Genomic DNA, 26750 nt, shown 5'->3' on the forward strand with positions numbered 1-26750 from the left:
ATTCCTTGCCAAAAATCATCTGATTGCAGAATGAAATTCATATCGATTTTCTTTAAAAATTTCTAAAAGGTACCAGGTATACCATTTTGTTTATTTTTGTTTAATAAGATTTTGCAAATTGACAACTTTTTAATTTAATATATTTCATTTTAATGATATTTGAAGTAAAGTTTCTCCAACAAAAACACCAAGAGACTAAGGAGAGTTCCTCCAATGTAGGCAATCCAGACGTACAATAAGTCCTCCCAAACTAGATCATGGTAAAGCTCGTCAGAAATATCCGAGCTATAGTTAAGCTTTCCAATGGCAATGAGTTCGGAATAGGATCGACGAAACCACAGATCGTACAGACCACTCTCCAAGGTGTGACTCAAGTACCTATTGAAAACATCGCGATATATAGAGTTTCTGGCCATGGGCATGGTGACCGGCATGAACTGTTTAAAACTTATTTCGTTTGATTTGCGAAAGAGTGGGCGGTGAAGCTTGATCTGCTTCAACTGCAAAAGTGGCCACAAGGTGTTGGTAACAGGATAACCGTAGGAAGTGTTCAGTTCATTCCTTTTGGTAAGAAACTCCACCGTAGATGGGGTGATCTCAAAGACGTCTAGGTTCGTTTCCAAAGCGTGCTGACCAATTGATTCATTCAGGGTGGGTAGCTCTTGCTGGGAAATGAATATCTTTCCGTTTGTCAACCTCAGATCATTATAACTCAATATTTTAAAGGCTGGAGGAGGATCGACGAGCAAAGTGGCCAGATTGGTGCTGTAGAATGTGGTAACTATTAGTCCGGCCAACATCAGCAGGCTATAGAGTATCGTCCGGCTGTGGGAAAGGCTGCTGGGCATGACGAAAGATTGGGACAACATGGCCCTTAGGACATGGTCTCCGAAGATGTGCCCGCAGTGCAGGGTGAAGTATCCTTGACCCGACTCTATGTGATGGGCGTTAACCAGGAGCATAGCCAAAATAACCATTAGGCCCAAAAAGTACCGCCATCCTTTGAGGTTGAAATAGAGACTGGAGGGCGGCATGTCCGGTTCTACGGGCACCATTAGAAACCAGCTGGTGATTTCCGAAACGTAGCTGGGATAAAATGGCTCCGGAGTGAGTGTGGTCAGTACCAATGGAAAGTCAACCAGGCCGTCGGCCAGCAGCTTCCATGTGGCATTGTGTGTGGGAGTCCCATCCTCCGGGACCAGATCCCAACGTACCCACAGAGTGCCGTTCAAAGCCCTGGCGAAATTCTTATAAAAATGGGTTAGATAGCCACTCATTTGGTTTCGTCCTTCTTTATCCTTGTAGATGACACATCTGGGCAGTAAGTTGTAGGGAATAGTGGCAATTGGATGACCCTGGAGATTCTTCTCCTGCGGTTCGTAGTATCTGTTAACCAGAGTTGTTCTTTGCCTAACCACTTGAAATTTTGGAAAAGCTTTGTAGCTGTAGATAACTTCAAGGTTTTGTTCATTTAAGGCCAACACATTAAGCATTTGCGAGGAACGACACTCTTCAAATAGACGAGTTATATTGGAGCCTATGTTAACCATAAACAACACAGGAGTTCCTCTCATGTCCTGCAGATTCTCAAGAAGAGCATTCATTATTTCGTTTTTTCTTAGAGAGTCCAAACAAACCAAAGCTAAAAGTTCTCGGTTAATATGTCCTTTAAGGTAGATGCTCTGATTATTATTAAAACGGAGATAGGCGATATTCCGATCAAGTTCGTTTTGTTGCAAACAGGATCCATGTTCATCACTACTTTGAACCACAAGAAGAGTGCGAAAAGATAGCTCCAATTTGATTGAGTTTAGGATGCTACTCAAGGATACGTTTTGGGCCAAAACCAAGCTCAAAGATGTAACCATAAAGCCACTTAAACGGAGCCACATTTTTGCTAGTTTACTTTCCAACTACTGCCTAAGAAATGATTCTAGCCAAAACCGAAATCAAACCCTTTAGCGGTTTTTATGAGCCATATTTTTAGCTCTTTCAATAGGCTCCAATTACGGAAAACTTGTCACTCGCCAAATAAAACAAAACTCTCTAAGTGATTAACATTTATTTGCGTTTAATAAGGTTAATAATAAGAGATTAATAAGACTAATAATAAGGGATTAATAGGCCCATTATCGTCTTAAGTTTCCTTGCCTTGCATGCCATTTGTGGTAACCAAGTTCCAAAAGGAAAATCGTCAGACTGAAAGCACTCCCACCCATATAGCCAAGCCATATAAAGCTGAAATCCTTCCAGACGAGGTTGTGAAATTCCTTACTCTGCGTATCCATCTTGCAGGACATTTTTCCAAGATTGTTGAGGACGCGGAAACTCCGGTTAAACCACATCCGGAAAAGTCCGCTCTGATGGGTGAGTCCAATATAACGCTCCAGAGATTTCTTAAAAATTGAATTTGGAGGAACAGGTATCACCAGAACCAAGAACGGTATGAAAATGAACTCTTTGGATTGGCGAAAGATAGGGTCCTTTAATCGGTGTTGGCTATTTTTTAAACTTGGCCACAATGTTCCCGTAACTGGATAGGCATATGACGTATCCAATGCCATGCGTTTCATTTGGAAATCAGCCGAATCAGTTACCACAAACACGTCCTTGTGAGAATCAACGAGCTCTTTGCCCAAAATTCGCTTCAAGTATTCCAATTCGGTTTGCACGACTAGAGTTTTAACCTTAAAGTGTCGCATTTCGTCCCAATTTTGAATAAGTTGTCTTTTGGGAGGATGCACCAGCCATGTCGCCACATTGGCTGTGTAGTAGTTGCTCATGAAGAATCCACTCATTAGGAGTAACCAGTACAAAAACAGCAATCTCGGCGAGAGGCATCTCGGAAGGATAAATGTTTGGGCCAAGAGTCCCCTCAAGACTTCACTTCCTATACGAAATCGGGGCCAGTTTTCATTTGAACTCCTTTCAAGTTGATGAGCTTTCGACAACACGATGGCCAAAACAATGGCCATGGGTATCATTCCCTTAAGTCCAATATTCAGGAAAAACTCAGCTCTGGGCATGGCTGGTTCCATTGGCAGCATTAGATACCAACTGGAAATCTGCAGAGATGCAAATGGCCTGGGCGTTACGATTTCTAGGCCGAAGATCCCCAGGGGAAAATCTATCTCGGATTTTTCCGATAACCGCCATAGTTCGGGTAAAGCAATCATACCTTCTTCGGGAACCAAGTCCCAAACAACTTGGTGAGTGGCATTAATAGTGCTTATGTAATTTTTAATAAAATCAAACAGGTAACCGGCCAACTTGCGATTTCCGTTGGCATCTCTATAGGCCACTGTGCGGGGCATTATGTTATCGGGTAGAACTTTTACAACGTGACCTCCCAGATCCTTTAGTTGGTGCTTAAAATATATCTTAATCTTGGTTACATTTCTTCTTATAATCTGAAATGTTGGAAATACCCTATAGCTGTAGATAGTATTTCGATCTGCTCCTTTAAAAGCCAACACATTTAACATTTTTTGGTTAAAACACTTTAAAAAAGATCTTCTGATTTGCTCATCCGAAAGGGAAAATAATATAGTGGGAGTATCGCGCATCTCTTCAAGATTAGAGTATAAAGTCCTCAACATATCATTTTCATAATCATAAAGACAAACTAAGGCAAGTACTTTAGAGTTAAAGTTTTGTTTTAAGTATGTACTTTGATTTCCATCAAAACTTATAACAGGAACCATATTATGGAAATGTGCTTCATCCCAACAGGTATCACTACTTCTCAGCAAAATAATTGTCCGATAGGATGTCTCCATCTTAATGGATTTTATGATATTATACAGCGATTCTGTCTTAACCAAACCTATGGTTAATATGAAATAAAATGGTATCCTCATTTTTCCGTAGTCTTAATGATACTGTCCATGGAAATGAACCTGAAATAGGGTTATGGTAACTAAAAGTAAAAGTGCTGACCTCAATAGTCATTACCTTTAATTGGGTATACAGTACAATAGGATATCGAGAATATCGAAAGGATATAACTATACTCTTCGCTTTCGATACATTATGAGCTCCAAAATGAATGCCACCAAACCGATTAAGATTCCTCCTAGATAGCCTATCCATACAAAGTAGAAATCATGAAACTCAATTCCGCGATATAAAGCCTCATTATCCTTCTTGTATCTCACTATTCCCAGTTGTTCTGCCTCTTTGAAGCTGCTGGAGTACCATTGTTGAAATAGTCCAAATTCCTGAGATCTTCTTACAAATTGGTACAGGGATTTCTTAAATATGGAGTTCTTGGGCAATGGCATGGTCATAATGATAAAAGGCGCTAAGACCAGCTCCTCGGATTTCCGAAATATGGGGGTCTCCAATCGTTTCTGAGATTCCTCCAAAACTGGCCATAGAGTAAGAGTTGCTGGATAGGCATAGGATTGGTTCAACGCAGTGCGCTTCCTTTGATAATCCTCGGAGTCGGCTACTTCAAAAAAATCAACAAACTTATCTAGATAGTCCTTGGTTAGCAATTCATTCAAAAAGTTTAGTTCGGATTGGGAGATGAGTATCTTTAAGTTGGCTCTCCGTAATTGCTCCCAGCTGCGGATTGGTTTTCCCTTCGGGGAGTTCATTAGCATTGTCGCCAGATCCGCAGTGTAGTAGTTGCTCATGAAGAAACCACTTATCAAGATTAACCAGTAAATGGTCATCATTTTCAGGGAGAGGTATCTGGGCAGGATAAATGGTTGAGCCAAAACACCTCTCAACACTTTGTTAAAAATCCACGAAGCTCTTAGGCTGGGTCCTAAGCCCATTTCCACGCGTTTGGCATTATTCAGCAGTAATCCCAATACAACAGCCAATGGAATCATTGCCTGGAATCCCAGATTTAAGAAAAAGCCAGTCTTCGGCATACTTTTTTCCATAGGGAGTATGAGAAACCAGCTGGAGATCTGTATCGGAACAGTTTGTTTGGGAGAACTATGATAGAGTCCATCAACTCCGATGGGCAAGTCTATGTCGAGGATTTGTGATCCCTCCGACAAATGTGTCATTCCCTTCTCTGGAACTAGATTCCAAACAATTTGGAGTGTGGCGTTGATGGTTTCCGTGTAAGTCCTTATAAGATGGGCAAGATACCCTGCCATTTGCCGGCTTCCATGATTGTCTCTATAGACCACTGTGCGGGGAAATATGTTGTCCGGTAAGCCTTTTAGTACATAACCTCCCAAATCCTTTAGTTGCGGTTCAAATAATCTATTAACTTCTGATATATTTCTTTTTTGGATCTTAAAATCCGGGAATGCTTTAAAGCTGTAGATAGCTTCTAGATCTGATCCTTTAAAGCCCAGAACATTAAGCATTTTTTGATCGAGACACTCCAAGAACAATTCATGTATTTGCTTTTCGGAAGGAGCAAATAGAATCGTGAAAGTATCCCTCATATCATCCAGATTTGTGTAAATTGTATGCATTATATCCGTATTATTATTTTTAAAACAAACCAAAACTAAAACCTTTGTATTGAAGCCTTTTTTTAAGTACACAGTTTGGTTTCCGTTGAAGATTAATTTTGGAAGATTATTTGGTAAGTCTGTTTGGTTCCAGCACACATTGAAGCTCGATTCATTCTGATATAGATGAAGTGACTGTGGGGTTATTTCCTTTCCAAGATACTCCAATATTTGTGGTAAGGAGACACCTCGAACTACAATTAACTTGATGGCTGCTACCATATATACTTTCAGCAACATTTTTACGTTGACTGCCCAACAATGTGGAACGAATGAGCTTAGATATCCACTAAGTATGTCGAAAGTCATAGTTTGTAATTGCAGAAGATATATCTAGATTGGTAGAAAAGTCACTGACTATAATTGTCCTAAGCAATACAATAAACAATTTCTTTTCAACGACTACTTTTTTATTTCTGATTAATAGGGTGATTTACATTTTTGTTCTTACAACGCATTATTTAATAATTGTGAGGTTTGCCACCTATGATAGCCCAGCTCCAAAAGGAATATAATAAAGCTGAGAGTAGTGACTCCAATATATGTTAGCCATATGTAGAAAAAGTCCTGCCACATCAGATCCTGATACGGTATGAAATCATTGGCTCTCTTGTACCAAATTTTCCGGAGTCTAACCAAGTCGAAAAAGCTTCTACGGAACCATAGATCAAACAGTCCACTATGACGGGTAAGTAAGAAATATTTTCGCAAAGACTTCTTAAAAATGCAGTTATCGGGTAGCGGCAGCGATAGAATCAGCATTTCTTTAAAAATTATTTCATCGGATCTCCTAAAAATCGGCTGATAGAGTCTATCTTGCGAAATCTTTAGAATAGGAGGTAAAGTGGAGGTTCCTCCACAAAGTGGAGGTAACTGGATAGGCATAGGATTGATCCAGCCACAGACGTTTCTTCTGAAAATCACCAGAATTGTCGGTTACCACGAATATATCCTTTCTGGCGTCTATGAACTCCATGCCCAGAATATCTTCCAACACACGAAAGTCTTCATCTACTATCAAAATCTTGACCCCCGAAGCTTGCAGTTGTTCCCAGCTTCTGATGGGGTTGCCTGCAGGTGGATGCACCAGCCAAGTAGCCAAGTTTGCCGTGTAATAATTGGCTAAGAAGAAACCACTTATGAAAAGTAACCAATAGATCAACATTAGTTTTAAGGACAGATTTCTAGGCAGGACGAAGGGCTGAGCAAGAATTCCACGGATTGCTTTATTCACCAAATTGTAGAAGCACCAGATACTGGGTCCCAACCCGACCTCCATTCGATGGGCATTGCATAAGACCACGGCCATTATAAGGGCCATTGGTGCCATTCCCTGCAGGCCGAGATTGAGGAAAAATCGTGTTCTTGGCATGTTTGGTTCCATCGGAAGCATCAGCCACCAGCCGGAGATTTCGATGGGCACTCCCCTTTTGGGCGATTCCAGATCTATGCCGTATACCGCCAGTGGTATGTCTATATCCGCCTCTTCCGATTTACGAATTAATTCCGCGTATCCCGTGATGGCATGTTCTGGAACCGAGTCCCAAACTATTTGGAGACTGGCATTAATGGTACTCACGTAATTTCTAATGAACTCGCTGAGGTATCCCTCTAGCTGGCGGTTTCCATTGGCATCCCTGTAGACCACAGTGCGGGGAATGACGTTGTCGGGCAGAATTCTCAGGACATGGCCACCCAGATCCTTTAGTTGTGGCTCAAAATATCTGCGAACTTCGGATACGTTTCTCTGGATGATCTGAAATTTTGGGAACTTTCGAAAGCTGTAGACAAGGCTCCGATCCGATCCTTTGTATGCCAGTACATTCAGCATTTCGTGGTTGTTGCATTCAACGAATAATCGTCGTATTTGGGTTTCAGAAAATGCAAAAAGGATGGTGGGAGTATCTCGGATATCTTGCAGATTTGAGTAGAGGACATCCATTATTTCGCTGTTGTCTTCCTCCAAGCAAACAAAAGTAATTATATTTGTATTAAAAACTTCCTTCTGGTAAATACTTTGATTTATATTGATAATGAGGACAGGAGTATCCTCTTCAAATGGTTCTAGATTCCAGCACTCGTTGTTGCTTTGAAGCAGCAGAATTGTTCGGTAAGAGAGCTCCATGTCCAGAGTTTGAAGAATATTTCTCAACGATATATCTTTTGCATTTAGCATGCTCACCGTAATGCTAAAGAAGGTTATACCAAATAATAGCAGACCCATTTTCAAGTTATCCTTTCGGCACTAAGCTGAGAAATAAAATGAAAAGTTGTGTCTTTTTTCTAGGAGAGTTATAGAACAATATAATACATAAGTCATCTAGTTTAATTGCAATTACAAGCCAAAGGGGGTCATTACATTCTGCAACTATTTTTATATTTTTCAATTAAAGGGTGGTGGTGCGAAGGGTGACTAATTGCGATTTATGATTATTTTTTACTTGCCAACAGTGGAAGCCAAGCTCCAACAAGTAAACAACAAAGCTGGCTAGGATTGCACAGAAGTAGCCCAACCATACGTAGCAGTAATCTTCGACCTTAAGATCTCGGTAAGAACTTAAATCAGTATCTACTTTGTAGGATATTTTTTCAAGGGCTCTCAGCTCCTCGAAGGCTCTTTTAAACCAATACTTATATAATCCGCTCTGATGCGTCAGTTGTACATATCGCTGGAAAGATTTTTGAAATATAGAGTTATCCGGTAGTGGTATTGAAAGAATTAGGAAGGGCCTGAATACCATCTCCTCTGATTCCCGGAATATGCGTCGATCTAGCCGGGCCTGCTCCTGCTCCAGGAGAGGCCACAAGGTCATGGTCACTGGGTAGGCATAGGATGGGTCCATCAGCAGGCGCCTCCTTTGAAAATCAGCCGAGTCTGTCAACATAAAAATATCATTTTGCTCTTTAACAAAATCCTCGCCAACCATATGAGGCCAATTTTTATATTCGTCTTTGATGACAAGAACTTTAAGATTCATAGATCGCATGTCCTGCCAGCTAAGGATTTGAGACATCACGGGGGGATTAATCAGCCAAGTCTCCAGAACGGCCGAATAGTAGTTGGTCATAAAAAATCCGCTTATCAGTAAAAGCCAATATATAAACATTAATCTGGCTGCCAAGGGTCTGGGTAATATAAACGGCTGTGCCAGGATTCCTCTCAGGACTTGATCTTCAATGCACCACCATCGGCGGACGGAATAGGGACGTACTTCCAAGCGAAGGGCACTGCACAGCACCCCTAGCATAATCACTGCCAATAGGATCATGGCCTGGAAGCCCAGATTCGTGAAATAGAAGAATCGAGCTCGTTGTAGGCACGGCTCCATCGGAATCATCAGGAACCACTTGGATATCTCCATGGGAATATTCTGCTTTGGCGAGCCATATCCGAGGGCATCCATTCCAAGGGGAATATCCACATTAAGACGTTGCAATATATCCGTCAAGTGAATCATTCCATCTTCGGGTGAGAGGTCCCACATAATTTGAAGAGTAGCATTAATGGATTTCACGTAGGTTCGAATAAGTTGGGCCAAGTAACCAGCCAACTGACGATTTCCATTGGCATCTCGGTAGCTAACTGTACGGGGCATTATATTATCGGGAACAGTTTTCAGGACCCATCCCCCGATATCCTTAAGTTGTGGCTCAAAGTATCTTGGTAATTTCTTTACTTTCCTTTTGATTATTTTAAGCTCTGGAAAGGCACGAAAACTATAGATAATCTTTCGAGAATGTCCTTTAAAAGCCAACACATTTAGCATTTTATTTTCAAGACACTTTAGGAATAGGTTTTGAATTTGTTTTTCCGAAACTGCAAATAATACTGTGGGAGTATCGCGTATATATTGCAGATTTTTATACAACGCCTCCATTAAACCACTTTTATTTTGTCCAACGCAAACTAATGCCAAAAAATTTGAATTAAATTTATCCTCAAGGTGAAAACTTTGATTTTCATTGAAGCTCAGAAAAGGCTTGTTATTTTTAAAGATGTTCGAGTTCCAGCATGAATAGTTTTCCGCACGACTTTCTAAGAAAATAGTAGTCTCAGGGCTTAGTTCTTCATCCAAAGACCTCAGAATTTTAGTTAATTTAGTACTCTGTGTACCTGCCAAAATATTGGCAATAATAAAATAAACTAAAGGCCACATTTGGAGTTTATTTGTTGAGAATGTGCAATGAAATGAACTTGAACTCTCAAAACCTTTTGATTTACCCGAAGCATGAGGACCATTTTACACATTTGTCACTGATTTTAATTGAAGGTATTTTTCAAGCATGACTAAGCTAATATATAAAACCTGACCTTTCTCAACAATACAAATAATATATGTCCAATGTCCTATCGCTTTGAGAGACAAGTTAAAATTTGCGCCAACTTAACCCTTAGGTGTGCATTTAAAAATGTCGGGCCACGTCATTTTTGGTATTTTTTGTGTTCAAATGAAGTGCTGGTATTTTGGTTAATTCGCAGCCTGGTCACCTGAGACATGATAATAGAAAATAAAAAGTAAAACGAAAACAGACGATATTAAGATAGGAACAAGCTAGTGGATGACCAATGGATTGGATATAAACGGTATAAGTCGCACGGTTTAATAGCAGCACTCGGTAGCTTCGATTTGGGCGTGAGTTAACCGGTTGTCACACTCACGAAATTCGCAAATAATTCGAAATTGTTGCTGTAGTTGTGTAATTTGATTTGAAAAAGTGTGCTGTGCGAAACAAAAACAAAAACAATACCCAGATCGCGCGATATCATGCCGATGACGTCGCTGCCTATATACTAGATGTTTATTAATTGTTTATATACATGAGGGCGTGTGCGTGAGCGGCCTTATGCTGGTGTTTCTCAAGCACACACATTTTCTTTACACATCAAACAAGTGCTTGCTGAAAATTCGTAATATAATTTAATTTGACAAAATCCACAGTTCAACTAACATCAACTAACACCTCTATTTTTATTCCCCTTTCTTTAGAGAAGAACAAGAAAAAATCAGCCCCATCGCCGCAGCTAGGAGCTAGGAGCTAGGAGAAACGAAAGCAAAGGCAAAGCCAACAAAGCGCAACAAAACAAAACGAAAGAGAAACAAACAATAACAACACCGAAAGACAGAAAACCCAAAGATACACAATCCGTAGACAGTTAGTCGGAAATTCAAAATTACAACTGAAAAATCTTTGGAATCGGATTGGCAGCCGAACCGAGCCCAGCCCCGCCCCCCTCACCTAAATCGGAAACATGAACGCCCTGCTGCGCCACAAGGGAAGGAATCTGCGAACGAATTATCTAGTTCAGAACTTTTACAAGCGCTGTAAGTCGTCCCCAAAACTTTCCATTGATTTTACCCGTCGTGCTGTGCGCAAGTGTGTGAGTGTTCGTGTTGGTGGGCGCCTGTGTGTGCTATTATCCGTTATTTTGTTTTGACTGCACTTTCGCCAAACAGCTGATTGCTCACGTACTACTGCGTAGGCTCAAGAATGATGGGGGGGCCTCTTGGATGATATAAGTCTGGCGTTTTGAACAATACCTGCTAATTTAATTACTCACACTGTTTGGCACTCTGTTGACTTTGGATCGCGCCATCCAAAAATCTTATCTTCCGTCTTAACCGGACGAAACGACCCTGAGATTAGGGACTTTCTAAGCCCATTATTGGGCCTCTTTTTGGGAAACATTTCCTGACAGTTTTCGCCTGTACCTGTCACTTTTCTAATTTTGGCAGCGTTAATGCGAAAAAAATTGAGAAATTTCTACGAATCCGCCTTTTACAAGGTGGAAGACAACAGGTGCAGACGGCAGGTAGGAACAGAGAATCGCCAGACAAAGCGGCACCTACACAAAAGTACAGTCTACTTGAGAATCTTCGGATGAAGCAGATTCTGAAAAGAGGCCACTTTCTCCAACAATGCTCCTTTTGGCTGAATCCCTCCTTTCGCTTGTCTGCCATCCAATTACCTTGAACGAGTGCCAAGAAAATGTAAGAAAAAAAAAAAGGAAAAGTGAGGTGTAAACAATTGCACTCGGCGCACATTTCTGAATGTTTGCTACATACTTTATTTATAGATGTACATAGAAAGATTCGCATTTGTATGAAAGGTTTGCTAAAGATTTGTTCGATTGGGGATTTATATAAGCTCCAGGTGCTAATATATGTATGTACATCGCTGGCGATCTTTACCTTTTCCATTATCAACCCGGTCCCAGCAACAAATCCTAATCAAGGGGAGACACGCTTATCACCTGAAAACCCTCTGCTTCGTTGTTTTTTTTGTTACCGGTGATTAATAATTTAGTCTTTATTTTTCTTTCTTTGTTTGCATTTTCCCACTTACGCTATTCGCCGGCTGTTGAACTTTTTTTTTTATTTTCCTCAGAAGAAAGGAAAATTGTTTTGCTTTCTACAGATAAGGATCGTTGATCCCGGGGTTAACAAAGATTTTCCTGAAAGAAAACTCGTATTAATATTTGAACTCTTTCAGATGTCAAATCCAATTGTTGTGCCTGCAGCTCCGCACTCTTCACAAATGGCCCCAACGCTCCTCAGGAACGACAGCGAAGATCCCTGTCAACATCCGCCATAGAAACAGATCGGTTCAATAATCGGAGATTCCTGTCACACGTCAGCTATGGATACCACTACTCCGGCCACGGTTTCCGGCATCTGAATACCAGCCGGCCGACCTACGAGACGCCCAGCTCGAAGATCGATGTGACGGTCAAGAAGCTAAAGAACCAGCAGAAGGAGAAGGTAGACGAGATCATGAAGGAGGTGGCCAATGGTCAGGTGACGGCAGTAGCAACCAGCAGAGCAGCTACCGCCACTGCCTCCTCAGATGAAGACCAAAAGGAGAGCAAAGCGGTCAAGGGCGAGGTAGAGACGGCAACGGCAACAGCAACGGCAACCGCAACAACTGTGGCTCAGCCGGCGGACAAGACGGTGGCCAAGCCAAAGAAGCCACTGCGGACACGCATTTGGGACGAGCTGGTGCATTACTACCATGGCTTTCGGTTGCTATTCATTGATGTGGCCATCTGCTCGAAGCTACTGTGGAGGGTGCTCAATGGCAAGACCCTGACGCGGCGCGAGAACAAGCAACTGCAGCGAACCACCTCGGATCTGTTCCGACTGATCCCATTCTCGGTGTTCATTATTGTGCCGTTCATGGAGCTGCTGTTGCCGGTGTTCATAAAGTTTTTCCCGGGAATGTTGCCCTCCACTTTCCAGACGTCGAACGACCGACAGGAGAAGTTGCGTCAGTCACTCGCCGTACGTCTTGAGGTGGCCAAGTTCCTTCAGAAGACACTCGATCAGATGCCCGTCCAGCACAAGGAGCACAGCAGCGAGGAGGCCAAGCAATTCGAGGAATTCTTCACTAAAATCCGTAATCCCAGCGATTCCGTTAGCAACGATGAGATCATCAAGTTCGCAAAGCGGTTTGATGACGAAATCACCTTGGATTCGTTGTCACGCGAGCAACTGGCGGCTCTCTGCCGAGTGCTGGAGCTGAACACAATCGGTACCACCACGCTGCTGCGGTTCCAGTTGCGGCTCAAGCTGCGCTCGCTGGCTACCGATGACCGGGTGATTGCCCGCGAGGGAGTGGACTCCTTGGACCTTTTCGAGCTGCAACAGGCATGCAAAGCGCGCGGAATGCGAGCCTACGGTCTTACGGCTGAGCGGCTACGATTCCAGTTGAAGGAATGGATCGATCTGTCATTGAACGAGCAGGTGCCGCCGACGCTTCTCCTCCTGTCGCGAGCCATGCTCATCTCTGACGACACCATCACCACCGACAAGCTTAAGGAGACAATGCGGGTGTTGCCAGATGCGGTGGGCGCTCACACACGACATGCCATCGGAGAGAGCGAAGGCAAGGTGGACAACAAAACCAAGATCGAGATCATCAAAGAAGAGGAGCGCAAGATTCGCGAAGAACGCGAGGAGGAGCACGAGGAGGTTATCGCCAAGCGATCCGCCAATAAGACAGATGAAACCGGACCCTACGTCTTTCCCGAGAAGTTGGCGAGAGAGAAGCTCAAGGAGGTTTCATCGGAGTTACCCGCGGATAAGGGCATATCCTCCACGGATGTTCAACTGCTGTCGGATGCTCTGAAGACCCTTTCATCAGATAAGCAACTGGTGGTGGAGAAGGAGACGATCAAGGAGCTGAAGGAAGAGCTGGCCGACTACAAAGAGGACGTGGAAGAGCTTCGAGAAGTGCGGCAGGTGGTCAAGGAGCCGGTGCGCGAGAGTCGTGCGGCCAAAATGCTATACAACCGAGTCAACAAGATGATCTCCCAGCTGGATGTTGTGCTCCACGATCTTGAGGCCCGGCAGAACCAGATCAAGCAGGTCGATTCGGGTGACTATGTGGTTTCCAGCCCGGAAAATGACGAAGCACCCCAACAAATGGTGCACATTGACGAGCTGGTCTCCACCATCCGGCGCATGAAGGAGGCCTCCGACGAAGAACGATTTAAGGTGGTCGAGGACCTGCTGGTGAAGCTCGATGCGGACAAGGACGGAGTAATTTCGGTGCAAGAAATCACCAAGGCGGTCCAGAGCATCGACAGTGAGGCCACCAAGATCGACAAGCAGCAGCTGGCGGAGTTCACCGAGCTATTGTCCAAACAGGCTGCCCGGAAACGCACCGAGGAGATCGTTCGCATCGACGATCTGATGAAGAACATCAAGGTGCTCAAGGAGACCAGCGACGAGGCCCGACTGAAGCACATTGAGGGTGTGCTGGAGAAGTTCGACGCTGACAAGGATGGCGTGGTGACCGTCAATGACATTCGCAGGGTAATTCCTTCATATTTTTCGTTCGATTGTAATAATACCATTCGCATTGTCTGCAGGTGATGGAGTCCATTGGTCGTGACAACATCAAGCTTAGCGAGAAGGCCATCGAGGAGCTCATTACTCTACTCGATAAGGAGCAAATCTTGCAGGCCGAACAGAAGATCGAGAAGGCCATCGCCAAGAGTATGAAAGAGGCTGAAAAACTAAAGTATGAGGTGGATAAGACGGACAAGGAGCTGACCAAGCTGGTGGACGATATTCATGATTCCGCTAAAGAGATTCAGGACATTGCCAACGAACTGGGTGCTACCGATGACACTCTCACTGACAAAGCAAAGACTCTGAAAGCTGAGGTGAGTTCATGTTCATGTATAACAAGCTCGGTTATTAATGCTCAATTCAATGCCTTAGCCTGCTTTCGAAGACACGGCCAAAACGCTTAAGGATTCGGCTGAGAAGCTATGCGAGCCGGTACCAAAGGAGACAAATTCAAAGCCCTGCAGCAATACGTCAGTGAAGCCGTCGGATTCGAGTCGGAAGACTGGCGGTGGACCTGGTTCCGAAGGAAGTAGCGGCGTCGCTGGTGGATCAACAACGGAAGCTGTGCTCCGGGAAGCCGCTGAGCGGCAAGTGGAAAAGATTCTGCCCTCCTCAGACATCGGTCTGCCGCCAACGATACAGACACCCCAGCCCCCGACGACAAAGAAGGCCACAGCGAAGGCCTCGACCCAAAATCTGTCATCGACGGTCAACGCCAAGAAGCTGCTTTGACCGGCTGCCGGGAAGGAATCGCAAGTAGGAACGGCTGGGAAAAAGCAAAGTCCAAGCCCCAAATCAAATCCGAAGCAAAAGTAATGTTTAGACGTGATCAAGTTAAGAAGGGGGCGGAGGTTGCTGCCCAAATGTCCCTTAATGTTCCAATTTGAGAAAGAATTAATTGTACTGCAAAATATAAACCGAGGGAGAAAACTGAAACGATCTTGCGACTCTGTATTTAACTGGGTCCTTGTCCTAGCAGGGATTCGGATCAGGAGAGTCTGCTCTACTTAACGCGTGGCTGTAGTAACGTAACTTCTCTCAGTAAGGCACAAAGCAGAAAGTAATTTAAATACATCTGAGTATCCGCGCACCTAACCTATATATCTTGATTTGTAACTCCCTAGATCTACCGCATAAGTTTATATAATTTACAAACTCGTCCTTTAGCTAGATCCGCAATATGTGCTATGTACCTCCCATTCATCCAGCCACGTCGGTGGCGGTGAACGACTTCCCTTGGCCTCAAACAATATTAGCGAAGCTATTGTGATTTTTAAGCGAAATGTTAATTTACGATTTATACATCCTACTTCTACTACTTCTACTACTATGTATTTGCATCAAAACAAATGAATTACACTGTCCGGTTTTGTAGACATAACCGCAGTGGCGACGAGATATTGAAATTAAATTGAAACCACGTGATAAATCTAAACAATAATGTGTGTGCTTGAATGAAATAGTTGAGGAGAAATTGTAAATGTTTCACAATAAAAGTTAGTTAAAAAACAACCCAATGGTGAACTAATTTTGCATGAAAATGGCAAATTTTACTGAAATTAAAACTCATTTCACTCAGTGAACAAATAACAGATTCGGGGGCTATTTAAATAATGGACTCCAACCGAACAATTGCTCTTACGAACCGCATTGATTGCTCAGAATTATGTTTTTGCATTGTTTATGGCTTAAATAGGGAGTGGAATGGTAATGGCGAAAGCCGGTCAAAATGGCCATTTCGGCCACCCAATTGGCCTGGCCGGACCGGTCTGGCCGGCTGTGATTCGCAATCGACAACCACAAAACCCAAACTTTTACGGCAACCATCAGGACTTTTGCCGGGCGCTCCAAGTTAGCTTTTGGCCAAAACGAGAAGCAGTCGGCAGCAGGGCTAGTGCATTTCCAGCATCAAAATCTGGCCAATATAAGTAATAAAAATTACCACAAAATGTTCAAAATTTTCATCTTTTGGCCGTACTCTGACCCATAAATTCGCATCATATTCTGCAAACCGAAAATGCGAAAAATGGTTAGAGGAAGTGTGGTCCTCGTAAAATATTTAAAATTGATTTTGGAATATGTATTCGGTAGTATAATTAAAGTTCATATGATAGACTTTGGTGCCCTTCTAGAGATCCTGTTCATTAAGTCCTATCCCAGAGTCAAATTCTAAATAAATAACCGAAAAAACTTTCCCCCAAACAATGAAATCGAAAACAAATAAAAGCAAAGCGATGGAAAAATTTATTTAAAGGTAAATAAAACCACACAAAACGCGAAACAAGCCAAATAATAATAAACTTCAGTACCGCTGGGAGAAGCTCTGAGGGCCAAGCGGGAGTTGTTGTTCGCAATCAGGCAAAACCCAACAAAACCAGACGAAGACTGAGGATGCAAGGAACCGACGAACCGCAGACAGTGGACCCAGTCCATGGAGGAGTCTGGTGGCGATGTGTCTTCTGGTGCGATGGTCGATGGACGGGCGGGAAACTTGTGCCGAGTGTCTCGGCAAAAGTTTGCTCAGCTCAAAGTGCTTCGAAGGCAACAATGAAACTCGAAATCTGCCATGAATTGCAGACAATCAGCGACAGCGAACATAAGACAACTAGACCGGTTGAATTTAAAGTATTCCGCCACGGAATGAAGTTAATAAGTTTGGAAGCCAGCGCCCCAAAGAATGTTTCAGTGCCAATGAAATGAAGCTGCAGGACGAGGCCAGCACGAGATGTAGCATAAAAACAGGATACAAAAAAAAAAAACGAAAACTATAAAATTATTTGAAGAAATGTTACAAAACAATTAAAAAGTTGCAGACTTTCATGAGTCAATCAAAAGACCGGGAAACCGCAACGAGTTTCTAAAAGTTGCCCAAGTTGGCGAGCACTTTAAATGCCAGACAACAGCCAGCAGAATCCAGCACACATATCCCGCCCCATTCTGGCACAGGATGTGTGCCATTGCAAGGACGAAACATCCTTCGCTCCGACTTATGCAATTTGTCGTTTCTGAATTTTATTTTCTGGCCAATCAGAGCCAGAAACGCTGGCACCCAACTTTAAAAACTGCAAAACACCCAGTTGCAGTTCACTGTACAGTGTGCACTCTCGCCCTGTACCCTCGAATTTTTTAGGGGAAACCAGAGAGCCTGTCAGAAAGTCCTGGGCCTGTCAGTTACGGCCCTTGGCATGTGTTGTACATTTCGCATTATAAACCCCGAGATGAGCCTGTCGGAGGCGGCGATGCACACCAGATGTAGATGCAGATGCCTAAATGAATGGCCGCTGTTCCAAAATTAAATTATTTTTATACACATTTTGCTTTTCAATTTGCATATTCTAATAAATTTTAAATAAAAATTAAACCAATGACTTTTTAAAATTAATAAGTGACATATTTTTTGCTAGAAGCCCGGTGGCTATTAGAGATGGGTCAGTGGTTTTTAAACTATATATAGAACATATAATATTTTTCATAAATTTGGTTAATGTATTAAATTATATTGGATATATGTATATAGCTTTATATTTTTAATTTCACTGACATCTTAAATCAAAACACGATGCAAAATGAAGGCACACTACATACAACTCCTGCTAATCTCGTCTAGGTACTCGCTTCTGGAAAGGATCAGACTGACGATGAAACCAACCATAACGCCAGCTGGTAGCCTCGGGGTAGTTGTACTTGTCGTCGGGACTACGCTCGTACCGCCTCTCCAGATACGTGGAGCGCTGGCCACTGTGGAGCAACTGAAGCTCCGTAGCCGGCACTGACTTCATGGGATCCACCGAGCAGTGGCCAAAGCCCCGCTTCTCCACCTGGGAGAGATCGTAGTCGAACACTCCCGAGGTTGAGGGTCGGTAAATCCGGCTGGTCACTGCGTAGGGATTCCTTCCTGGAGGTGGAAACATCAGGCGTCGGGAGTTGTCCACCACCACCACGCCCTGTAGTCTGTGAGCTGAGCCGGCGGTATCTCCGGCCGCATTTCTGGGAATGCGGGTCCTAAAAGGTGGCCTTGCCACATAAGTCTTTGACTTGGGAACAGGCTTCTCCTTCTCCAACTTTGTGGGGGTGACGGGTGTTCCTGCATCCTGCTCACCGGTTGGCGGCTTTTCCGGCATCTTCTCAATCTGGTTGGGTGTGGGCAAAGCTGGCGGGGCCGGAGGTGATGCCGGTGCAATCTTGGCCAATTGATTGGCTTTCCCCCTTTGCCACAGGCAACGCATGCCGGGCGAGATCTGGGTGGGCTTCACCGGCGTCAGGGGGATTGTCGGCACCGGCTTGACGTCATTGCTCGACTTCTTCTGGCATGATGCTGGCCGCTCGTGTGCACTTTGGAATTTTGATGTCACTTGTTTATTTGGAGTGGTAACCATTTTAAGTTAACGATAGCTACGATCAGGAACGACTAATAAATTTTGTGCAAAACTTGACAGCGGACGAGTATGGGATTGCTTTTATTTGAATTTGAATAATATTTGTTGACTTGTTTTTGCCTTTGGCTCCGGGCTTTTATTTAATAAATAAAACTGAAACGCCTCTAAGCCATAGAGTAAACAAATGTTCAACACCGAATAATTCCACTTGACCAGCAGCCAGTCTTTATGTCCGGCATAACTGCCGATTTTGATTTTCAATGAATGGTAATCCCCAGCGGAATGGAGGACTTTTTCCTGCCTCTGGATGCCGTCGCGTAAACGGAATTTGTGTTTATTTTCAATTTGTGTGCTAGTGTGAAAATATAAAGTGGATTATACAGAGATAAGAGTGCTCTACAGACACATTTATTTTTCCCTTTTTTTAACACTTTTTTTAGGAGCCTTTCGGGGGCCAAAAGGAAACGGCGACCCGCACGCTGGCCATAAAAATATCGCAGATATGTCGCCAGACTGAGAAATGTTTATATGCATGGAGGTCGCATGTCGTGGTTGTAGATACTTGCAATTGCAACGGGAAGCACTATAAAGCTACCAGAAATCGACAGGTCCTTTCTCCTATTTCCCCTTTTTTTTTTTTGGTAGCAGTGAGGCTATGGGTTTGGCGTTTATTTGGTCTCGTTTCAATTGGCTTGTTTATTCCAGGTTCCTGTCTGTTTACTTGGTGGCTTCGTTAAACTTCTTCCTGTCTGTGCTTTTCCTTTATTTTTGGGGTTTTGTGCTTCCCGAAGTTGTTCACCTGTTCACCCCTGACTAGCCCGGAGGAAAACTGCATAAATTAGGCAGTCTTTTGTTTTGATTATTTTTCCAGTCTCTGCTATCTTTGGTATCGCTCGGAGTGTATCGAAATTTATCACTGAAATAGAAACAGTTCTGGCACTGCATGGAGGTAACACCACTCGCTTCTGATACAAATATCACAGATTGGCAGCCGAATTAAATTTTCCCCAAAAACTCAGTTTGATAGATGGAGTGTCAGGGCAAGCCATTCGTTGCTAAAAAATTGAACGACTTGCTGAAACTTTAATAAGACGGAATTGTCTGCGATTCCAGGCAGCGACATCTGAAGCACTCACTACTTCCTCGACCCCTGGCTGACTTGACCATTAGTGAAAATTCACACAATCCACACTTTTCCGATTTGAGTCGTCTCGTCGCGTCTCGTCTTGAAATTCCAATTCCATTTTCCCATTTTTCCATTTTCATCCCCATGCTGCATTTTTCTCTATCAATACTTTGAGGAGCGAAGACTGCACTTCTCGTCCTTAATTTGCACAGCATTTGTCGCCATTTGGCTTTTAGTTAGCCGGGAAATGGAGGTGGCCGGGGCGGGGGCGCCACCGACTCTGACTGATGGAGTTGCAGCTGCACTTTACTGCAATTGGTTGCACTTTATTCGCGGTTGCGTGAGGGGAACTCGAAACTTTGTAAGCGCAAGCAGGAGTTTCTAAATTGTATTATAACTGTTCTGTAGAAGCAGGGAGAAACTCTTTATAATTTATACGTAAATTTGTTTTTCTTTTAGAGTCTAATCATTTTTGCATAATCATATACATGTTGTCAAGTTCAACTGCCATCCATAACCGATAAAGCCACGGCAGCGGCCAGGCCAAAGTTCGTTGACTCAAAGTGATACTTGGGGCCATCCGTAACATCTACATCTAAGGAGCAGGTCCTGGAATTGGCGGCACAGAGACACGAAGGGACTAAGTCAACAATGGCGTGTGCATTGCTCGGTTTATTAAAAAGGACTCAGGTGAATGGCTGAGCGCGCCGTTTCAAACATCAGGTGCGCATCCACATCGTCCTGTTTGTCCTGTGTTTGCATAGCCGGGATACATCCAAAGTCTAACACACGTATACGTAATATAGAGATAGAGCCTTGGCAGGCTGGCAGGTAACCACTATGGGAGCATGGGAGCCGTCTGCATTCAATGGTCAAAGGTCATTTGCATTTTGCCATCGTCAGCTTGTTTTGCTTTGAGCCAAACAAGCATAAACGCTTGCCCAGCTGGTGTCGAAGTTCGAGCCAAAGATACAAATACAGACTCCAGATAGCGGAGCCACAGATACAAATACACCGACTGATTAAATGGCCCTGATTGCAACAAAATATTAGCAGAGAACACAATGGGCTGATGGAAAAACAGTCAGTTAAATAAGTAAAAGTGTTTGCATTGACCTAAAAAATCACATAATTAATGGCCAAAATATTTACACGGTTAATTAATTGCTAGAAAGCTGCGTAAATTAAGTTACGATTTAAGGCCATTCATTTATGAAAATTACAAAAAACTTATCAAGAATGAATAAAAAATATTCATACATAGTTTTCAGCCATGATTAATTGACAAATTGCTGAAATATGTTGCTCGCATGCCGCAGGCGAGAGGAGCTTGCCAACATTTCCAACATGTAAACACATTTCCACCATTTTCCCGAGACTCCCCGCCCACCAATCGCATTCTGTTCAAATCGCTCGTCATTAATTTCCACACATCGGAGTGGGTCTGGGTGGGATCTGGTGGATGCAGGATGGAGGATGGAGGACAATGGATGGAGGGAAGCACTTGAAACTGTGCTCCAAAGCCCCTGATGCTGTGCTTATCCACTGCAGTGCGTCCTCAACTTTTATTGGGTCTTTTAGTTGCGTTGTTGTCCCGAGGAGGACTGGAAGGTGGTTGGGGTGTTCGGGGTTAGGAGTAAGAAAAACAACAATCAACACCATTTGACGCTACAAATTAAGCTCGAAGCAAACAAATCGTGGCAAGTACCCTTGGTTTTGGCTCACAAAAACTTTCCGCTGTTTTTGGCCCATGTTGTTGGCTTGTTTTATGTGGCTCTTGTGTCTTGTCTGCTTTTCCCACTTTTCCCGCTTTTCCGCTTATTGCTCCTCCCGTAACCCCAAACCCCCAAAACCCTGAAACTCTGAAACCCCAAGACCCAAAACGAAAAACTGCCTCAAGGGCAATTTCGTGCTTTCGGTTCTTCAGAAGCATTTTCGATTGCCGATGCTCACTATTTATGGGGTAAAGTGCTTAATCAAACGCCAAATGGCAGGGGCACGCACCGACTACACGGCGTATACTTAATTCTCGCACATCGCCTTGGGCCAAAAATTCGATTCTCCATCTGGTCTAATGAAGCCATGGCCCCAACGAAATCCAATATTTATTTAATTAACAAGTTCACCTACTTAACTATTGAGGGAAAATTTTAGTGTGAGTTTATTGTTGTAAAGAGTTCATTTATTAAAAGTAATAAATGTTTTGCTAATTATTGTAATATTTCCCCTACTATTTTAGCTTTGAAAAGTTTATTAAGAAAATATTTATTAGAGCAATTTTATTTAATATATATATATATAATTTATATATGTAGAAAATATGAAAAAGATGAAAACCATTTAAATTTATTTCAACTTTTTATACCGTGTACTGTTGGATTGCATTCCCAACCTTAAAAAGTTTTTATATTCTATAAATATGGAATGTTTTGTACAGTGGCGGATTTAAGGAAAAAGGCCCAGTGGGCAAAATTTTTTCAGGGTACATTGAAGGGTATTTTGAAGGGTACAGCCCAGAAAATTTGACAAAAAATCTTAAAAATATTATGGTCCCAGATTTTGATGCAGATTTGTGAAGAATCGATCCACAAATAGTTTAAGGTATTCCGTTCAAGAATCGGATGAATATTTCCTAAGATATGGCCTTCGCAGTGGGTCATATGGGGCTCCCCATGCATTTTGCACATTTTGAAGGGGACAGCCAAGAAAATTTGACAAAAAGTCTTAAAAATATTTTGTTCCCAGATTTTGATGCAGATTTATGGAGAATCGATCCACAAATCGTTTAAAGTATTCCGTTCAAGAATCGGATGAATATTTCCTAAGATATGGCCTTCGCAGTGGGTCATATGGGGCTCCCCATGCATTCTGCACATTTTGAAGGGCACAGACAAAAAATCTTAAAAATATTTTGTTCTCAGATTTTGAAGCAGATTTATGGAGAATCGATCCACAAATCGTTTAAAGTATTCCGCTCAAGAATCGGATGAATATTTCCTAAGATATGGCCTTCGCAGTGGGTCATATGGGGCTTCCCATGCATTCTGCACATTTTGAAGGGAACAGCCCAGAAAATTTGACAAAAAATCTTAAAAATTTTATGGTCCCAGATTTTGATGCAGATTTATGAAGAATCGATCCACAAATCGTTTAAGGTATTCCGTTCAAGAATCGGATGAATATTTCCTAAGATATGGCCTTCGCAGTGGGTCATATGGGGCTCCCCATGCATTCTGCACATTTTGAAGGGCACAGCCCAGAATATTTGACAAAAAATCTTAAAAATATTTTGTTCCCAGATTTTGATGCAGATTTATGGAGAATCGATCCACAAATCGTTTAAGGTATTCCGTTCAAGAATCGGATGAATATTTCCTAAGATATGGCCTTCGCAGTGGGTCATATGGGGCTCCCCATGCATTCTGCACATTTTGAAGGGCACAGCCCAGAATATTTGACAAAAAATCTTAAAAATATTTTGTTCCCAGATTTTGATGCAGATTTATGGAGAATCGATCCACAAATCGTTTAAGGTATTCCGTTCAAGAATCGGATGAATATTTCCTAATATATGGCCTTCGCAGTGGGTCATATGGGGCTCCCCATGCATTCTGCACATTTTGAAGGGGACAGCCCAGAAAATTTGACAAAAAATCTTAAAAATATTTTGTTCCCAGATTTTGATGCAGATTTATGGAGAATCGATTCACAAATCTTTTAAGGTATTCCGTTCAAGAATCGGATGAATATTTCCTAATATATGGCCTTCGCAGTGGGTCATATGGGGCTCCCCATGCATTCTGCACATTTTGAAGGGGACAGCCCAGAAAATTTGACAAAAAATCTTAAAAATATTTTGTTCCCAGATTTTGATGCAGATTTATGGAGAATCGATTCACAAATCGTTTAAGGTATTCCGTTCAAGAATCGGATGAATATTTCCTAAGATATGGCCTTCGCAGTGGGTCATATGGGGCTCCCCATGCACATTTTGAAGGGGACAGCCAAGAAAATTTGACAAAAAATCTTAAAAATATTTTGTTCCCAGATTTTGATGCAGATTTATAAAGAATCGATCCACAAATCGTTTAAGGTATTCCGTTCAAGAATCGGATGAATATTTCCTAAGATATGGGCTACGCAGTGGGTCATATGGGGCTCCCCATGCATTCTGCACATTTTGAAGGGCACAGCCCAGAATATTTGACAAAAAATCTTAAAAATATTTTCTTCCCAGATTTTGATGCAGATTTATGGAGAATCGATCCACAAATCGTTTAAGGTATTCCGTTCAAGAATCGGATGAATATTTCCTAAGATATGGCCTTCGCAGTGGGTCATATGGGGCTCCCCATGCATTCTGCACATTTTGAAGGGGACAGCCCAGAAAATTTGACAAAAAATCTTAAAAATATTTTGTTCCCAGATTTTGATGCAGATTTATGGAGAATCGATTCACAAATCGTTTAAGGTATTCCGTTCAAGAATCGGATGAATATTTCCTAAGATATGGCCTTCGCAGTGGGTCATATGGGGCTCCCCATGCATTCTGCACATTTTGAAGGGGACAGCCCAGAAAATTTGACAAAAAATCTTAAAAATATTTTGTTCCCAGATTTTGATGCAGATTTATGGAGAATCGATCCACAAATCGTTTAAGGTATTCCGTTCAAGAATCGGATGAATATTTCCTAAGATATGGCCTTCGCAGTGGGTCATATGGGGCTCCCCATGCATTCTGCACATTTTGAAGGGGACAGCCCAGAAAATTTGACAAAAAATCTTAAAAATATTTTGTTCCCAGATTTTGATGCAGATTTATGGAGAATCGATCCACAAATCGTTTAAGGTATTCCGTTCAAGAATCGGATGAATATTTCCTAAGATATGGCCTTCGCAGTGGGTCATATGGGGCTCCCCATGCATTCTGCACATTTTGAAGGGGACAGCCAAGAAAATTTGACAAAAAATCTTAAAAATATTTTGTTCCCAGATTTTGATGCAGATTTATAAAGAATCGATCCACAAATCGTTTAAGGTATTCCGTTCAAGAATCGGATGAATATTTCCTAAGATATGGGCTACGCAGTGGGTCATATGGGGCTCCCCATGCATTCTGCACATTTTGAAGGGGACAGCCCAGAAAATTTGACAAAAAATCTTAAAAATATTTTGTTCCCAGATTTTGATGCAGATTTATGGAGAATCGATCCACAAATCGTTTAAGGTATTCCGTTCAAGAATCGGATGAATATTTCCTAAGATATGGCCTTCGCAGTGGGTCATATGGGGCTCCCCATGCATTCTGCACATTTTGAAGGGGACAGCCCAGAAAATTTGACAAAAAATCTTAAAAATATTTTGTTCCCAGATTTTGATGCAGATTTATGGAGAATCGATCCACAAATCGTTTAAGGTATTCCGTTTAAGAATCGGATGAATATTTCCTAAGATATGGCCTTCGCAGTGGGTCATATGGGGCTCCCCATGCATTCTGCACATTTTGAAGAGGACAGCCCAGAAAATTTGAAAAAAATCTTAAAAAAAAATGTTGTTCCCAGATTTTGATGCAGATTTGTGGAAAAGAAATCGAAGGTGTAACTTTCAGCACGAGGGGCCCTGAAAGCCTTCGTCGGGGGGGCCCAGTGGGCAAGCGCGCCTTTGCCCACCTGTTAAATCCGCCACTGGTTTTGTATGTGTAATTTTTGAAGTTTTGTATATGTTTATGGAAATTCCGACTAATCGTTCAATTTTTATTGGTGTTACCAATTTGTATTTCTTGTCCCCTATTTGCATGGTGGGTGAAAGAATATCGATTATCATATAGACGGGAAACACTACCATAGCCGTCCTTTCTGTTTTTATTTAAATATTTTGCGGTCAGCTAATGCATTTTGATTGTCAATTTTGATAAATGCCTTTATTAATTCATTTAGCACTTGCCTGCAGCTATGGCAATAAATAAAATACAGCGCCACATCATAGAATATACTTTATTTTAATGCAATTTTTTCTTTAATTTTAGTTTCCACAATTTTTAAAAACGTGTGTAACTGAATGCATCGGTGGAAAAATAATTGCATTTTTGTGATTCTATTTGTTGGTCGTTTTGTTGCAGTCGCGTTTAATTTATTTATTTGGCAGGCGCATTTTGTTTTTGGGCATTCGGGGTATAGTGTTTCGTGACGGCACGTGTTTAATCCTAGTAAGTATGCGCCCCGCCAGGAAACTGGGCTACAGGACCTCCTCTACCTTCTACCCCCCCTAACACAGCCAGCCAGCTTCCCCGTTTGTTGGTCGATGTCCTTTCTTGGCAACACGGTTGTCATAAAATGTTAAATATAAATTTATGGCAGACTGCGCGCCGGTGGCATACTAAGCACCGCATCACCAGATACGGAGGTGGAGCTGGGGTCCGGGCCACAGACGGAGGCAAAGTCGGTGCCGTAGTCCATGGTTGCCCCTGCTGGTTGGCTAAGCACATTAGCAAAATGAAGCTGTTTCGATTACGATTACTTTGCTCAGAGATTTGCGGTTGTGTTGCATTTGAAGATATCAAGCTGTCAGCATTCCAGACACTAAAACAAGGCAGCACTCAGGACCCTCTGTGAAATGGCTCCGATTGGTGGGTGAGAAAAGTGATTTACACAAAATGCAATTTCACAAAATGTTGTTGAATATTAAACAGTTTTAATTTCGCTATTATCTCCATTATCCGTACCATCGATAATTTGATTAAGGTGATAATTGTTAAAATGCAATATGCTGCGGATTATGGAGATTTGTCAAAAGAACACTTAATTGATTTATCCATTTTATTTTAACGTGATTCAAAATTGTTTAAATAATTAGTTTATGATAAAACACATCAAATTTTACCCATAGGAGGCTTTATATCTCCCTCGATGCT

At 42.4% G+C, this 26750-nt stretch overlaps 6 protein-coding genes across 7 annotated transcripts; 1 reads left to right on the forward strand and 5 right to left on the reverse strand.

Moving 5' to 3' along the window:
* Positions 1-149: 149 nt before the first annotated feature.
* Positions 150-2798, reverse strand: LOC108125629 (uncharacterized). Its single transcript, XM_043210307.1, has 3 exons — positions 2513-2798; positions 2276-2458; positions 150-1510 (listed from the first exon to the last, which is right to left on the reverse strand). The coding sequence occupies exons 1-3, from the start codon at positions 2796-2798 to the stop codon at positions 150-152; spliced, it is 1830 nt and encodes a 609-aa protein (XP_043066242.1).
* Positions 2799-4007: 1209 nt separating this feature from the next.
* On the reverse strand, positions 4008-5024 carry LOC122321087 (uncharacterized). The gene has a single exon (XM_043210306.1). The coding sequence runs from the start codon at positions 5022-5024 to the stop codon at positions 4008-4010; it is 1017 nt and encodes a 338-aa protein (XP_043066241.1).
* A 1270-nt stretch (positions 5025-6294) lies between these two features.
* Positions 6295-7870, reverse strand: LOC108125628 (uncharacterized). Its single transcript, XM_043210305.2, has one exon. It carries the CDS (start codon positions 7705-7707, stop codon positions 6295-6297), a length of 1413 nt encoding a protein of 470 aa, XP_043066240.2. The 5' UTR covers positions 7708-7870.
* A 580-nt stretch (positions 7871-8450) lies between these two features.
* LOC138926039 (uncharacterized) lies at positions 8451-11252 on the reverse strand. Its single transcript, XM_070278334.1, has 3 exons — positions 11044-11252; positions 8696-9183; positions 8451-8480 (listed from the first exon to the last, which is right to left on the reverse strand). Exons 2-3 carry the CDS (start codon positions 9077-9079, stop codon positions 8451-8453), a joined length of 414 nt encoding a protein of 137 aa, XP_070134435.1. The 5' UTR covers positions 9080-9183; positions 11044-11252.
* On the forward strand, positions 9923-15850 carry Letm1 (Leucine zipper and EF-hand containing transmembrane protein 1). 2 transcript variants are annotated; one of them, XM_017242038.3, is made up of 5 exons: positions 9923-10068; positions 10472-10807; positions 11976-14299; positions 14356-14652; positions 14711-15850. In XM_017242038.3, the coding sequence occupies exons 2-5, from the start codon at positions 10735-10737 to the stop codon at positions 15068-15070; spliced, it is 3054 nt and encodes a 1017-aa protein (XP_017097527.2). In that variant the 5' UTR covers positions 9923-10068; positions 10472-10734; the 3' UTR covers positions 15071-15850. The 2 variants fall into 2 exon arrangements, with proteins under 2 accessions (XP_017097527.2, XP_017097529.2); XM_017242040.3 differs by lacking the exon at positions 9923-10068 and adding an exon at positions 10236-10392.
* Positions 15851-17842: 1992 nt separating this feature from the next.
* On the reverse strand, positions 17843-18801 carry LOC108125654 (uncharacterized). Its single transcript, XM_017241922.3, has one exon. The coding sequence runs from the start codon at positions 18712-18714 to the stop codon at positions 17932-17934; it is 783 nt and encodes a 260-aa protein (XP_017097411.2). The 5' UTR covers positions 18715-18801; the 3' UTR covers positions 17843-17931.
* Positions 18802-26750: the final 7949 nt, after the last annotated feature.

The sequence above is a fragment of the Drosophila bipectinata genome, chromosome 2R (assembly GCF_030179905.1).
Source record: "Drosophila bipectinata strain 14024-0381.07 chromosome 2R, DbipHiC1v2, whole genome shotgun sequence".
Taxonomy (NCBI): Eukaryota; Metazoa; Arthropoda; class Insecta; order Diptera; family Drosophilidae; genus Drosophila; species Drosophila bipectinata.